Here is a 16,347-nt window from a genome sequence, read left to right as displayed (position 1 = left end):
CACCGTTGGCTAGAGCTATGTGGCGATTGGGGAGGGGTGGCGTTACAAGAGCACGATTGTTTTCGCTCATTTACTGTGGAGTTCAGGTCTGAGAGAGGACGACGTAGCACACTAGCTAGTAGGTAGCTATCTAACATTTTACCTGTTTTATTTACCACGAATTTAAGCATAAAATAGATGGCATACCTGCTGAATATGCAAATCAACATTTAAGTCCATGATCAGATCACTGTCAGCTGTAATTACAACCTTTTTTTCTCTCCACTGAATGAATGATCTCTGTACATCATATGAATATGTAAGGTTACCGCACAGCTAATGCAAAATACTTGTTGGCAATTTTGGTGTTGTTACAGATGGTTTTCATTGTATTCTGTAACTATAGCTTGTGTGTGTACACCCTTATGAACAGTGGTCTCATTGATCAACACAGGTCAGCAGTAGGAGTAGAGTAGCTGATTTAACCCTGAGCTGCCCATGAGGAGGGACGTAGGAGGGGTCTGGAATATAAACATAACTAACCCTGACCCATGTACACAAAGGTACTGTGCTGCTAGTATAAAGTATACACTTTGATTTCTCTTTACAATCCAAGCCATAGGTAAACAATTTCTGCAGTCTTTGGCCTACATTTTATTTTTGACTCAGTGTGACGGTGACTTGCTTCTTCCCGGAACTAGCTCGGGCTGTCAACTGTGTGTGGTGAGGGTGATGTGTTCTAGAAGGATACAGGTCACTGGATACAGGTGTGCTTCATCAGGTAATTGTTCCTGAGCAGGTATGGGCCGCGCCCCATCCTGTCTATGGCACTAACCTCTCTGGTGATTCCACTGGCAGGGAAACATTCATACAGTCTGTGTGTGTAGGTTTGTTTAACTTTGTCAGAGGAAGCTACACATTAGATACACATTATCGTAGCCTTTCTCTTCTCCTGTCTGCCACCAGCCTCTCTCTCTCTCTCTCTCTCTCTCTCTCTCTCTCTCTCTCTCTCTCTCTCTGTCCCTAGTCTTTGTTTTCTCACTTTGTTCTCTCCATTCCTGCTCATAGCTTTTCTTCTCTCACCATATCCCCTTCTCTCTCTCCCTCCCTCCCTCTTTCTCTGAAGGGGCAGCAGCAGAAGTAGGTTGGATGCGGGTTGTGTGTGCAGTGCTGTGCCTTGGCCTTGTAGGGGCGCTGCAGCAGGAGCAGGTAGCTCAGCATGCCATCAAGCTGCATCGGGGCAGGAGTGCTGTGGCCAAGCACGCTTGGAGCTGGGTGTCTGATAACTGCCGGCGCCTGGGCAGCCTCATCCGACAGAAGAACACGGCCATTAAGAAGCTAGCTGTGGCTGCAGCCGCTGTGGGGCGAGACCACTCCCTCTCAGACCCAGAGAGACTCTTCCAGGTGGGCGGCAGAGTAAAATGGAACGTTTAGCTCCATACCCTGACCCTAACTCTTAGTCAATCTAACTCTTTTTGTAACAATATGGTTATTACCTTGTTATTAGAGAGACTCTTCCAGGTGAGCTTTTTAACCCCACCCCACCCTTACCCCTCCCAAGTACCCCCTGTAGATAGGACAAGTACCCCCTGTAAATAGGACAAGTACCCCCTGTAGATAGGACAAGTACCCCCTGTAAATAGGACAAGTACCCCCTGTAGATAGGACAAGTACCCCCTGTAAATAGGACAAGTACCCCCTGTAGATAGGACAAGTACCCCCTGTAGATAGGACAAGTACCCCCTGTAGATAGGACAAGTACCCCCTGTAGATAGGACAAGTACCCCCTGTAGATAGGACAAGTACCCCCTGTAAATAGGACAAGTACCCCCTGTAGATAGGACAAGTACCCCCTGTAGATAGGACAAGTACCCCCTGTAGATAGGACAAGTACCCCCTGTAGATAGGACAAGTACCCCCTGTAAATAGGACAAGTACCCCCTGTAGATGGGACAAGTACCCCTGTAAATAGGACAAGTACCCCCTGTAAATAGGACAAGTACCCCCTGTAGACAGGACAAGTACCCCCTGTAAATAGGACAAGTACCCCCTGTAGATAGGACAAGTACCCCCTGTAGATAGGACAAGTACCCCCTGTAGATAGGACAAGTACCCCCTGTAGATAGGACAAGTACCCCCTGTAGATAGGACAAGTACCCCCTGTAGATAGGACAAGTGCCCCCTGTAGATAGGACAAGTACCCCTGTAGTTAGGCCAAGTGCCCCCTGTAGATAGGCCAAGTGCCCCCTGTAGATAGGACAAGTACCCCCTGTAGTTAGGCCAAGTGCCCCCTGTAGATAGGCCAAGTACCCCCTGTAGATAGGACAAGTACCCCCTGTAGATAGGACAAGTACCCCCTGTAGTTCCCACGGGGGGTATGAAAACAAAAAACTAAAATGTATGCACTCACTAACTGTAAGTCGCTCTGGATAAGAGCGTCTGCTAAATTACTTAAATGTAAATGTAAATGTAGTTAGGCCAAGTGACCCCTGTAGATAGGACAAGTGCCCCCTGTGGATAGGCCAAGTGCCCCCTGTGGATAGGCCAAGTGCCCCCTGTGGATAGGCCAAGTGCCCCCTGTGGATAGGCCAAGTGACCCCTGTGGATAGGCCAAGTGACCCCTGTGGATAGGCCAAGTGCCCCCTGTAGATAGGCTAAGTGCCCCCTGTAGTTAGGCCAAGTACCCCAAGTTCCTAGTACCCCTGGTTGGGAACCACTGCTCAATAGAATGTTAGCTCAAAAGTGTTGTGGAGCTCCTGCACCTAAATATAAACAGTAACGGCACCCAAAATGTATACCGACACTTATTTTAGTGCAAGTCCAGCACTGCCCTTACCCCAACTCTAACCTGAACCTTTCTCTGGAGCAATATGTTAATAAACATAACCAAACCTTCATATGACCAAGCCAGGGCACTGTTTAGTCAAAACTGACATTCTAAAATGTCTCACTCTTAGTATAGAGATCTGTGTAAATAAAGGAGAGGAAACTACTTTTGAATATTGAGATGCAGCCCTGGTCTCACCCGTCTTACCTTCTCTGCTATCCCATGTCTGCCAAGTACACAGTCTGGAGGTGTTTCTAGGTTGTATCCCAGGGTGAGTCCCAAACGGCACCTTGTTCCCTATATAGTACACTACTTTTGACCAGAGCTGTATGTCCCCTTGTCCAGGTGCACACCACAGGAGTCTGCTGAGGGGAGGACGGCTCATAATAATGGCCGGAACGGAACTAATGGAATGGAATCAAACTCCTGGAAACCATGTGTTTGATACCATTCCACTGATTCCGCTCCAGTCATTACCACAAGCCTGTCCTCCCCAATGAAGGTGCCACCAACCTCCTGTGGTGTACACTCTGAAGGGCCCTAGTCTAGTATCCTCTCTCTTCTCTCTCCCCCGTCCAGGTGCACACTCTGAAGGGCCCTAGTCTAGTATCCTCTCTCTTCTCTCTCCCCCGTCCAGGTGCACACTCTGGAGGTGTTCCAGAAGGAGCTGAATGAGAGCGAACGCTCAGTCTTCCAGGCGGTGGTGGGCCTGCAGAGGGCGCTGCAGGGAGACTACAGGGACGTGGTCAACATGAAGGAGAGCAGCCATCAGAGACTGGAGGCCCTCAGAGAAGCAGCCATTAAGGTGAGGGCAGGCGCAGGAGAGCAGCCATTAATGTGAAGACAGGAGGAGAAGGCAGACATTAAGGTGAAGGCAGGAGGAGAAGGCAGACATTAATGTGAGGGCAGGAGGAGGAGGCAGACATTAAGGTGAGGGCAGGAGGAGGAGGCAGACATTAAGGTGAGGGCAGGAGGAAAAGGCAGACATTAAGGTCAGAGCAGGAGGAGAAGGCAGCCATTAATGTGAGGGCAGGAGGAGAAGGCAGACATAAAGGTCAGAGCAGGAGGAGATGGCAGCCATTAAGGTGAGGGCAGGAGGAGAAGGCAGACATTAAGGTGAGGGCAGGAGGAGAAGGCAGACATTAATGTGAGGGCAGGAGGAGAAGGCAGACATTAAGGTGAGGGCAGGAGGAGGAGGCATCCATTAATGTGAGGGCAGGAGGAATAGGCAGACATTAAGGTCAGAGCAGGAGGAGAAGGCGGCCATTAATGTGAGGGCAGGAGGAGAAGGCAGACATTAAGGTGAGGGCAGGAGGAGAAGGCAGACATTAAGGTGAGGGCAGGAGGAAGAGGGAGCCATTAAGGTCAGGGCAGGAGGAAGAGGGAGCCATTAAGGTGAGGGGAGGAGTGAGGAGAGGAGGAGGAGAGGTATGGAGAAGAGGAGAAGAGAGGAGAGGAGAGGAAGGAGAGGATAAACTTGGTTTTAACAGGAAGGTAGTGAATGTGATTAGTCGGTCTCCGTGGTAACAGCCGGGCAGAAAGGTTCTGCATTCTGACCAGCTGGAGAGGCGGCAACTCTTATCTCTGATTGGATGAGCCAGAGCAGGGGCAAGTGGGGCACAGCATTACTCTGCAAAATACACTGCTATCTGTGGAGGCCAGATCTGTGTGTGTGTGTGTTTGCGCGTGTTTGTGTGCCTAATATATGGGTGTGTGCGTGTTTGTGTCTGTCTGTCTGCCTCCCTGCCTGTGTGTCTCCATGATGTAAATATACCCTGGATTGCTGATGCCAAATATTGGCCAGTGAGAGGCTTTGGAGCCACCGGTCGGCCATATTGGCACTCCCAGAAGAAGCAGTCCTCCATAGGAATGAATGGAATTCTACAGTATTTCAATGAAATGTTTTTTTTTTTGTAGTGGGGACAGTAACATTAGAACTTTCAAAAAATTATACTTTAAGGAAAATGTTTTTATATATTTTTTATATTTTTCAAAATGTTTAGCTCACAATATAATTTGAAAGTATGCATTAAGGTGTCTGTAATAGAATAAACATGGCAAAAACAAATGTAGATCAACAACAAATGTAGCGTCCAAAATATATTTTACAAAGGTGGGGAGTGCCAAGACAGCTTCAAAACAGCACCCCCTGTTAGTCATCTAGTGTATATATAAATAATTGGTCTGACAGCCTATCTGCCTGTCTGTCGGTCTGTCTGTCTTTCTGTCTTTTCTCTCTCTCTCTCTCTCTCTCTCTCTCTCTCTCTCTCTCTCTCTCTCTCTCTCTCTCTCTCTCTCTCTCTCTCTCTCTCTCTCTCTCTCTCTCTCTCTCTCTCTGTCTGTCTGTCTGTCTGTGTGTATGTGTGTGTGTGTGTGTGTGTGTGTCAGGAGGAGCAGGAGTATGTGGAGCTGGTAGCAGCAGAGAAGCACCAGGTGGAGGCTGTGAAGAGTGCCCTGGCCCAGAACAAGACCCTGTCCATGCTGGATGAGATCCTAGAGGACGTCAGGAGAGCTGCTGACCGTCTGGAGGAGGATATAGAGGACCACGCCTTCAACAACAATAAACAGGTTCATCAACAACAACAACAAACACATAGGTCATATAGAGGACCACGCCTTCAACAACAATAAACAGGTTCATCAACAACAAACACACAGGTCATATAGAGAACCACGCCTTCAACAACAATAAACAGGTTCATCAACAACAACAACAACAAACACATAGGTCATATAGAGGACCACGCCTTCAACAACAATAAACAGGTTCATCAACAACAACAACAAACACATAGGTCATATAGAGGACCACGCCTTCAACAACAATAAACAGGTTCATCAACAACAACAACAACAAACACACAGGTCATATAGAGGACCACGCCTTCAACAACAATAAACAGGTTCATCAACAACAACAACAAACACATAGGTCATATAGAGAACCACGCCTTCAACAACAATAAACAGGTTCATCAACAACAACAACAACAAACACATAGGTCATATAGAGGACCACGCCTTCAACAACAATAAACAGGTTCATCAACAACAACAACAACAAACACATAGGTCATATAGAGGACCACGCCTTCAACAACAATAAACAGGTTCATCAACAACAACAACAAACACACAGGTCATATAGAGGACCACGCCTTCAACAACAATATACAGGTTCATCAACAACAACAACAACAAACACACAGGTCATATAGAGGACCACGCCTTCAACAACAATAAACAGGTTCATCAACAACAACAACAACAAACACACAGGTCATATAGAGAACCACGCCTTCAACAACAATAAACAGGTTAATCAACAACAACAACAACAACAAACACACAGGTCATATAGAGAACCACGCCTTCAACAACAATAAACATGTTCATCAACAACAACAACAAACACACAGGTCATATAGAGAACCACGCCTTCAACAACAATAAACAGGTTAATCAACAACAACAACAAACACACAGGTCATATACATATAGAGAACCACGCCTTCAACAACAATAAACAGGTTCATCAACAACAACAACAAACACACAGGTCATATAGAGGACCACGCCTTCAACAACAATAAACAGGTTCATCAACAACAACAACAACAACAACAAACACACAGGTCATATAGAGGACCACGCCTTCAACAACAATAAACAGGTTCATCAACAACAACAACAACAACAACAAACACATAGGCCATATAGAGAACCACGCCTTCAACAACAATAAACAGGTTCATCAACAACAACAACAACAAACACATAGGTCATATAGAGAACCACGCCTTCAACAACAATAAACAGGTTCATCAACAACAACAACAACAAACACATAGGTCATATAGAGAACCACGCCTTCAACAACAATAAACAGGTTCATCAACAACAACAACAAACACACAGGTCATATAGAGAACCACGCCTTCAACAACAATAAACAGGTTCATCAACAACAACAACAACAAACACACAGGTCATATAGAGAACCACGCCTTCAACAACAATAAACAGGTTAATCAACAACAACAACAAACACACAGGTCATATAGAGAACCACGCCTTCAACAACAATAAACAGGTTCATCAACAACAACAACAAACAAACAGGTCATATAGAGAACCACGCCTTCAACAACAATAAACAGGTTCATCAACAACAACAACAACAAACACACAGGTCATATAGAGAACCACGCCTTCAACAACAATAAACAGGTTCATCAACAACAACAACAAACACACAGGTCATATAGAGGACCACGCCTTTGACGACAAACAGGTCATAGTAGGAGTGCTGATCTAGGATCCGTTGTTTTCCCTTATAGAGCATAATGAATCAGATTGTTTGGACAGGGAGGCCTGATCCTAGATCAGCACTCCTACTATGAGACGGTTTATGGATACAGCCCCTGATATGCTGCTTTGGGGCTGTATTGTATTGTATAGTTATTATCATGATTGTGGTCAGATGAAGGGAATGCACGTAGCGAACGTGGAGGCAGTGCTGAGAGTGGAGGAGGATGAGGAAGATGGAGGGAAAAGAAGAAGGAACGCGTCAAGGAGAGGTGGAGAGGTGGAGGACGACCTGGGACTGAGCATGCTCATTGACTCCCAGAACAACCAGTATGTTCTGACCAAGCCCAGAGACTCCACCATGCCTCGCTCCGATCAACACTTCATCAAGGTTAGTACGACCTCTAACCCCTGATCTCTAACCCTTGACCAAGCCCAGAGACTCCACCTCCTCCTCGATCATTCATCAAGGTTAGTACGACCTCTAACCCCTGATCTCTAACCCTTGACCAAGCCCAGAGACTCCACCAGGCCTCTCCATCAACACTTCACAAGTTACCTCTAACCCCTGATCTCTAACCCTTGACCAAGCCCAGAGACTCCACCATGCCTCGCTCCGATCAACACTTCATCAAGGTTAGTACGACCTCTAACCCCTGACCTCTAACCCTTGACCAAGCCAAGAGACTCCACCATGCCTCGCTCCGATCAACACTTCATCAAGGTTAGTACGACCTCTAACCACTGACCTCTAACCCCTGACCAAGCCCAGAGACTCCACCATGCCCCACTCTGATCAACATTTCATCAAGGTCAGTACGACCTCTAACCCCTGACCCCTAACCGCTGAACGCTAATGCCTGACCTCTAAACCCTGACCCTTACTGATTGATTGATCCAATTCATATGAAGACTGTCCTATGAGTCCAACTGTAATCTGACTATATGAAGACTGTCCTATGAGTCCAGCTGTAATCTGACCATATGAAGACTGTCCTATGAGTCCAGCTGTAATCTGACCATATGAAGACTGTCCTATGAGTCCATCTGTAATCTGACCATATGAAGACTGTCCTATGAGTCCAGCTGTAATCTGACCATATGAAGACTGTCCTATGAGTCCAGCTGTAATCTGACTATATGAAGACTGTCCTATGAGTCCAGCTGTAATCTGACCATATGAAGTCTGTCCTATGAGTCCAGCTGTAATCTGACCATATGAAGTCTGTTTTATGAGTCCAGCTGTAATCTGACTATATGAAGACTGTCCTATGAGTCCAGCTGTAATCTGACCATATGAAGTCTGTCCTATGAGTAATCTGACCAAATGGGTCTTCAAATGAAACTACAATTTTGCACAATTCTAATCTGTGTCCCTGTGGTGTCCTGTCCTGTTGTCTGTGATTGGCTGGTCAGGACCTGGTCTCCATAGTGATGCTGTCTCTGCCATGTGGTTGGCTGTGCACTATGATGGGCCTGCCCCCCATGTTTGGTTACATCATCTGTGGAGTCCTCCTGGGTCCCTCTGGACTCAACAGCATCAAGGTGAGACGTGTGTGTGTGTGTGTGTGTGTGTGTGTGTGTGTGTGTGTGTGTGTGTGTGTGTGTGTGTGAGTAATGTGTCCCTGTGCAGTCTATGGTGCAGGTTGAGACGTTGGGAGAGTTGGGAGTGTTCTTCACTCTCTTCCTGGTGGGCCTGGAGTTCTCCCCAGAGCGACTTCGGAAGGTAGGCTGTCCCCCCCACACACACACACACATAGAGGGATTTTCCATCAGATATTAGCCTACATTCTTGAAATAGTTAAAATTCTTAAAGGCCCATTGCAGTAAAAAAAGTGATTATTCTGTGTTTTATATATATTTCCACGCTATGAGGTTGGAATAATACTGTGAAATTGTGAAAATGATGATAATGCACTTTTTAGTTTAAGAGCTGTTTGAAAAGACCGCCTGTTTTGGTGGGATGGAGTTCTTGCCTGCCTGGTGACATCACCATTTACATTTTAGTCATTTAGCAGACGCTCTTATCCAGAGCGACTTACAGTTAGTGATGCATACATTTTCATCACCAGACGGTAAAAGACTGGTGTGAATTGCGTTACTCTGACCTACATTTTCACAGTGTGACTCAGAAACCCACATTCTTACATTCTTTCACCAACTCAGTCTCAGCAGAGACCAACACCTAACTCTCTCGCTCTCTCTCTCTCTCTCTCTCTCTCTCTCTCTCTCTCTCTCTCTCTCTCTCTCTCTCTTCTCTCGCTCTCCCTTGTCTCTCCTCTCCATTTGGCTAGCTATCTGTTTATCACACATTTTCTTTCCTTATCAGTCTTCCTGCTTCTTTCTCTCTCTCTCCCTCCCTTCTCTGGAATGTGTCCTAATAAGATAATTATATTGTGTTAATTTCAAGAGTATAGTTGAAGACCATTTTGTGTGTGTACATGCGTGTGTATATTTAACGTGTGTGTCCTGTCCTATGTGTGTGTGCAGGTGTGGAAGACCTCTGTGCAGGGTTCCTGCTACCTCAGTCTGTTGATGGTGGCTACAGGGTTGCTGTGGGGCCAGGTGCTGCATATCCGTCCCACCCAGACTGTCTTCATCTCCTCCTGTCTCTCTCTGTCCTCCACACCGCTGGTCTCACGCTTCCTGGCTGGGGGCGCCCGCGCAGACAAGGACGGTACGGAGACTACGGACTGTGTGTGTGTGTGTGTGTGTGTGTGTGTGTGTGTGTGTGTGTGTGTGAGAGAGAGAGAGAGAAAGAGCGAGAGAGAGACTTGACTTCCAATGCTTTTTATTTGAATGTTAAAGAAGCACCTGTCATTAAAATGAGTAACTGGTTACAAACACTAAAACCGTGAGTGCGCGCACGTGTGTGTGTGTGTGTGTGTGTGTGTGTGTGTGTGTGTGTGTGTGTGTGTGTGTGTGTGTGTGCATAGGTGAGCTGGACTACAGCAGTGTTCTCCTGGGGATGTTGGTGATGCAGGATGTTCAGCTGGGTCTGTTCATAGCCATCATGCCCACCCTCATACAGGTGTCATCTGGTGACCTGGGCAGGTGAGCTAACACACAGCTGTATATACACTAGGATCTAGACACACCCTGTGTACATATAGTACCTGCTGGGTAAACACACCTGCACAGTCTAACTCAACCTGTCCCACAATTTGTCTCATGCTAGTGAGGTATGTCGTTCCAAAGATTGTGTTAGAAGTTCTAATGATTAATACTGTTGGGTTCTGTCCTGTGTTCTGTCTTCTGAGGGTTCTGTCCTGTGTTCTGTCTTCTGAGGGTTCTGTCCTGTGTTCTGTCTTCTGAGGGTTATGTCCTGTGTTCTGTCTTCTGAGGGTTCTGTGCTGTGTTCTGTCTTCTGAGGGTTCTGTCCTGTGTTCTGTCTTCTGAGGGTTCTGTCCTGTGTTCTGTCTTCTAAGGGTTCTGTTCTGCCTTCTGAGGGTTCTGTTCTGTCTTCTGAGGGTTATGTTCTGTCTTCTGAGGGTTCTGTCCTGTGTTCTGTCTTCTGAGGGTTCTGTTCTGTCTTCTGAGGGTTCTGTCTTGTGTTCTGTCTTCTGAGGGTTCTGTTCTGTCTTCTGAGGGTTCTGTCCTGTGTTCTGTCTTCTGAGGGTTCTGTCTTGTATTCTGTCTTCTGAGGGTTCTGTCCTGTATTCTGTCTTCTGAGGGTTCTGTCCTGTGTTCTGTCCTGTGTTCTGAGGGTTATGTCCTGTGTTCTGTCTTCTGAGGGTTCTGTCCTGTGTTCTGAGAGTCCTGTCCTGTGTTTTGTCTTCTGAGGGTTCTGTCTTCTGAGGGTTCTGGCCTGTGTTCTGTCTTCTGAGGGTTCTGTTCTGTCTTCTGTCCTGTGTTCTTTCCTCCTAGCCCAGGTTCTGTTCTCTCTGTTAACTAGTGTTCTGTGTTGTGAGGCTGGTGTTCTGTGTTCTATCCTGTGTTCTGTAGTGTTCTGTTTGGGGGTATGCGTGTCCTCCTGCTCCTGTCCCAGGTCCTGTTCTCTCTGGCTGTGGTGCTACTGCTGTGTGCTCTCCTCAAGTCCTTCCTGATTGGTCCATACTACAGGAAGCTCCATGCTGAGTCTAAAGGCAACAAGGAGATCCTGGTTCTGGGGACCGCTGCCTTCGTATTCCTCATGCTCACCGTACGTACCCCCCTCCTCACTCTTCCCCCTGTCCTCTACCTTCTCCTCTCCGCACCTCTAGGAGATGTAGCCCTCTTCTCCAACAGAGAATATGTTTCCTGTAGAATCAGAAGTACTAGAATGGACATTCCAGTACAAAGCAATGCTGTATCATTAGGGAGTTTATGATATAGATTGTTACACTATATCCATTCTACCAACTGTATGTCAAATGATGTTATTCCCCCGGCTTTTCCCAGGTGACTGAGTTCCTGGACATTTCCATGGAGCTGGGCTGCTTCCTGGCTGGAGCGCTTCTCTCCTCGCAGGGTCAGATTTGCACCACAGAGGTCATGGGCTGCATCGAGCCAATCAGAGACTTCCTCGCCATCATCTTCTTCGCCTCCATTGGTCAGAACTGAAGCTTCCCCTCTGCAGTCTGCAGCATCATGTCTCTCTATGGCTGTTTAGCATTGTATCTCTGTCTCTCTATGGCTGTTTAGCATCGTATCTCTCTATGGCTGTTTAGCATCGTATCTCTGTCTCTCTATGGCTGTTTAGCATCGTATCTCTCTATGGCTGTTTAGCATTGTATCTCTCTATGGCTGTTTAGCATCATATCTCTGTCTCTCTATGACTGTTTAGCATCATATCTCTGTCTCTCTATGGCTGTTTAGCATCGTATCTCTGTCTCTCTATGGCTGTTTAGCATCGTATCTCTCTATCGCAGTTTAGCATCGTATCTCTGTCTCTCTATCGCAGTTTAGCATCGTATCTCTGTCTCTATGGCTTTTTAGCATCGTATCTCTGTCTCTATGGCTGTTTAGCATCGTATCTCTGTCTCTATGGCTGTTTAGCATCATATCTCTGTCTCTATGGCTGTTTAGCATCGTATGGCTGTTTAGCATCGTATCTCTGTCTCTATGGCTGTTTAGCATCATATCTCTGTCTCTATGGCTGTTTAGCATCGTATGGCTGTCTCTATGGCTGTTTAGCATCGTATGGCTGTTTAGCATCGTATCTCTGTCTCTATGGCTGTTTAGCATCATATCTCTGTCTCTATGGCTGTTTAGCATCGTATGGCTGTTTAGCATCGTATCTCTGTCTCTATGGCTGTTTAGCATCATATCTCTGTCTCTATGGCTGTTTAGCATCGTATCTCTGTCTCTATGGCTGTTTAGCATTGTATCTCTGTCTCTATGGCTGTTTAGCATCATATCTCTGTCTCTATGGCTGTTTAGCATCATATCTCTGTCTCTATGGCTGTTTAGCATCATATATCTGTCTCTATGGCTGTTTAGCATCGTATCTCTGTCTCTATGGCTGTTTAGCATCGTATCTCTGTCTCTATGGCAGTTTAGCATCGTATCTCTGTCTCTATGGCTGTTTAGCATCGTATCTCTGTCTCTATGGCTGTTTAGCATCGTATCTCTGTCTCTATGGCTGTTTAGCATCATATCTCTGTCTCTATGGCTGTTTAGCATCGTATGGCTGTTTAGCATCGTATCTCTGTCTCTATGGCTGTTTAGCATCATATCTCTGTCTCTATGGCTGTTTAGCATCGTATCTCTGTCTCTATGGCTGTTTAGCATCGTATCTCTGTCTCTATGGCTGTTTAGCATCATATCTCTGTCTCTATGGCTGTTTAGCATCGTATGGCTGTTTAGCATCGTATCTCTGTCTCTATGGCTGTTTAGCATCATATCTCTGTCTCTATGGCTGTTTAGCATCGTATCTCTGTCTCTATGGCTGTTTAGCATTGTATCTCTGTCTCTATGGCTGTTTAGCATCATATCTCTGTCTCTATGGCTGTTTAGCATCATATCTCTGTCTCTATGGCTGTTTAGCATCGTATCTCTGTCTCTATGGCTGTTTAGCATCGTATCTCTGTCTCTATGGCTGTTTAGCATCATATCTCTGTCTCTATGGCTGTTTAGCATCGTATGGCTGTTTAGCATCGTATGGCTGTTTAGCATCGTATCTCTGTCTCTATGGCTGTTTAGCATCGTATGGCTGTTTAGCATCGTATGGCTGTTTAGCATCGTATCTCTCTATGGTTGTTTATATGCTGCCTGTTGTGCAGTTATTTGATGCTTTTATTCATGTTTTGTCTCTACTACTGTAGGTCTCTGTGTGTTGTCTCTACTACTGTAGGTCTCTGTGTGTTGTCTCTACTACTGTAGGTCTCTGTGTTGTCTCTACTACTGTAGGTCTCTGTGTGTTGTCTCTACTACTGTAGGTCTCTATGTTTTGTCTCTACTACTGTAGGTCTCTGTGTGTTGTCTCTACTACTGTAGGTCTCTGTGTGTTGTCTCTACTACTGTAGGTCTCTATGTGTTGTCTCTACTACTGTAGGTCTCTGTGTTGTCTCTACTACTGTAGGTCTCTGTGTTGTCTCTACTACTGTAGGTCTCTGTTTTGTCTCTACTACTGTAGGTCTCTGTGTTGTCTCTACTACTGTAGGTCTCTATGTGTTGTCTCTACTACTGTAGGTCTCTGTGTTGTCTCTACTACTGTAGGTCTCTCTGTGTTGTCTCTACTACTGTAGGTCTCTGTTTTGTCTCTACTACTGTAGGTCTCTGTTTTGTCTCTACTACTGTAGGTCTCTCTGTATTGTCTCTACTACTGTAGGTCTCTATGTTGTCTCTACTACTGTAGGTCTATGTGTTGTCTCTACTACTGTAGGTCTCTGTGTTGTCTCTACTACTGTAGGTCTCTATGTTGTCTCTACTACTGTAGGTCTATGTGTTGTCTCTACTACTGTAGGTCTCTGTGTTGTCTCTACTACTGTAGGTATATGTGTTGTCTCTACTACTGTAGGTCTCTGTGTTGTCTCTACTACTGTAGGTCTCTGTGTGTTGTCTCTACTACTGTAGGTCTCTGGGTTGTCTCTACTACTGTAGGTCTCTATGTTGTCTCTACTACTGTAGGTCTATGTGTTGTCTCTACTACTTTAGGTCTCTGTGTTGTCTCTACTACTGTAGGTCTCTGTGTTGTCTCTACTACTGTAGGTCTCTATGTTGTCTCTACTACTGTAGGTCTCTGTGTGTTGTCTCTACTACTGTAGGTCTATGTGTTGTCTCTACTACTGTAGGTCTCTGTGTGTTGTCTCTACTACTGTAGGTCTCTGTGTGTTTTCTCTACTACTGTAGGTCTCTGTGTTGTCTCTACTACTGTAGGTCTCTGTGTGTTGTCTCTACTACTGTAGGTCTCTGTGTGTTGTCTCTACTACTGTAGGTCTATGTGTTGTCTCTACTACTGTAGGTCTCTGTGTGTTGTCTCTACTACTGTAGGTCTCTGTGTGTTGTCTCTACTACTGTAGGTCTCTGTGTTGTCTCTACTACTGTAGGTATCTGTGTGTTGTCTCTACTACTGTAGGTCTCTGTGTGTTGTCTCTACTACTGTAGGTCTCTGTGTTTTGTCTCCACTACTGCAGGTCTCCATGTGTTTCCTACCTTTGTCCTGTACGAACTGACCATCCTGGTGGTGCTGACTCTCTCACTGGTCATCATGAAGGTATGCTAGTTGTTGTTTTAAAACTCTAATTCTCTCACAGGTCATCATGAAGGTATGCTAGTTGTTGTTTTAAAACTCTAATTCTCTCACTGGTCATCATGAAGGTATGCTAGTTGTTGTTTTAAACCACTCTCTCACTGGTCATCATGAAGGTATGCTAGTTCTGGTTTTAAACCACTCTCTCACTGGTCATCATGAAGGTATGCTAGTTGTTGTTTTAAACCACTCTCTCACTGGTCATCATGAAGGTATGCTAGTTGTTGTTTTAAACCACTCTCTCACTGGTCATCATGAAGGTATGCTAGTTGTTGTTTTAAACCACTCTCTCACTGGTCATCATGAAGGTATGCTAGTTGTTGTTTTAAACCACTCTCTCACTGGTCATCATGAAGGAATGCTAGTTGTTGTTTTAAACCACTCTCTCACTGGTCATCATGAAGGTATGCTAGTTGTTGTTTTAAACCACTCTCTCACTGGTCATCATGAAGGTATGCTAGTTGTTGTTTTAAACCACTCTCTCACTGGTCATCATGAAGGTATGCTAGTTGTTGTTTTAAACCACTCTCTCACTGGTCATCCTGAAGGTATGCTAGTTGTTGTTTTAAACCACTCTCTCACTGGTCATCATGAAGGTATGCTAGTTGTTGTTTTAAACCACTCTCTCACTGGTCATCATGAAGGTATGCTAGTTGTTGTTTTAAACCTTTAATTCTCTCACTTACTACTTCACTCACACTCACTCTGTCTTTCTCTCACTCTTTCTCTCTCTCCCTCTGTCCCTCACTCTCTCTAATTAAACACCTCTTCCTCTCCATGTCCCTGTTAGTTCCTGATGGCGGTGCTGGTGCTGTCGGCCATCTTGCCTAAGGGTTCTCGCCACATCCGTTGGATAGTGTCGGCCGGCCTGGCGCAGGTCAGCGAAGTTCTCCTTCGTCTTGGGGAGCCGCGCCCGTCGAGCTGGCATCATCTCCAGAGAGGTACTTCTACCGACTAACTGACCACCACTCGATGCTCAGTTCCAAATCAAACAATAGCAACTAGTCCCTAGCCAGTACCCCTAGCCACTACCCCTAACCACTACCCCTAGACACTTCTTGAAGATGTTTATGGCAATTGCAAGATGAATACATACAAACAATCCAGCAATCCAATCAATCAAGAGATGGTATACAGGATCTAGAATATAAATATGTATGTATGCTCTGTCTCTCACCTTTCCATCCCTGCCCTCTTCTTCCTCAGGTGTACCTGCTGGTTCTCAGTGTCACCACTCTGAGTCTTCTGCTGGCTCCGGTGTTGTGGAGAGCTGCCACACACAAGTGGGTCCCTCGAGCCGAACGCAAGAAGCTCGCCCGCCCGCCCCCCCTGCTGCCACACCCAGCAGACTGAAGCCCAATAGGGGCCCTGCAAAAGGGTCAAAGGTCATTCTCCCTCATTCCATGGTTAAAATAGTAATTACCTATTATCTTTGGGTCATTGGCTGCGTCCAAAATGGCACCCTATTCACTACATAGAGCCCTCATGGGCCCTGGTCAAAAGTAGTGCACTATATAAGGAATAGGGTGCCATTTGAGATGCGATCATTGTTGAATGGTTT

General features: G+C 45.9%; 1 protein-coding gene across 1 annotated transcript; it reads left to right on the top strand.

The window, feature by feature from the left end:
• The first annotated feature begins 28 nt into the window (after window positions 1-28).
• Window positions 29-16,221, top strand: LOC121556758 (transmembrane and coiled-coil domain-containing protein 3). Its single transcript, XM_041870648.2, is given in 17 exon segments — window positions 29-118; window positions 434-542; window positions 681-760; window positions 1,106-1,383; window positions 3,444-3,611; window positions 5,195-5,374; window positions 7,290-7,505; window positions 8,531-8,659; window positions 8,748-8,840; window positions 9,605-9,791; window positions 10,051-10,168; window positions 11,060-11,255; window positions 11,495-11,645; window positions 14,671-14,750; window positions 15,577-15,672; window positions 15,674-15,727; window positions 15,993-16,221. Coding segments are annotated over 16 exon segments (2,238 nt in total). The 5' UTR covers window positions 29-118; window positions 434-477; the 3' UTR covers window positions 16,140-16,221.
• Window positions 16,222-16,347: the final 126 nt, after the last annotated feature.

This window comes from Coregonus clupeaformis, unplaced genomic scaffold, assembly GCF_020615455.1.
Source record: "Coregonus clupeaformis isolate EN_2021a unplaced genomic scaffold, ASM2061545v1 scaf0273, whole genome shotgun sequence".
Taxonomy (NCBI): Eukaryota; Metazoa; Chordata; class Actinopteri; order Salmoniformes; family Salmonidae; genus Coregonus; species Coregonus clupeaformis.
This window is presented reverse-complemented; position numbering and strand designations above follow the sequence as displayed.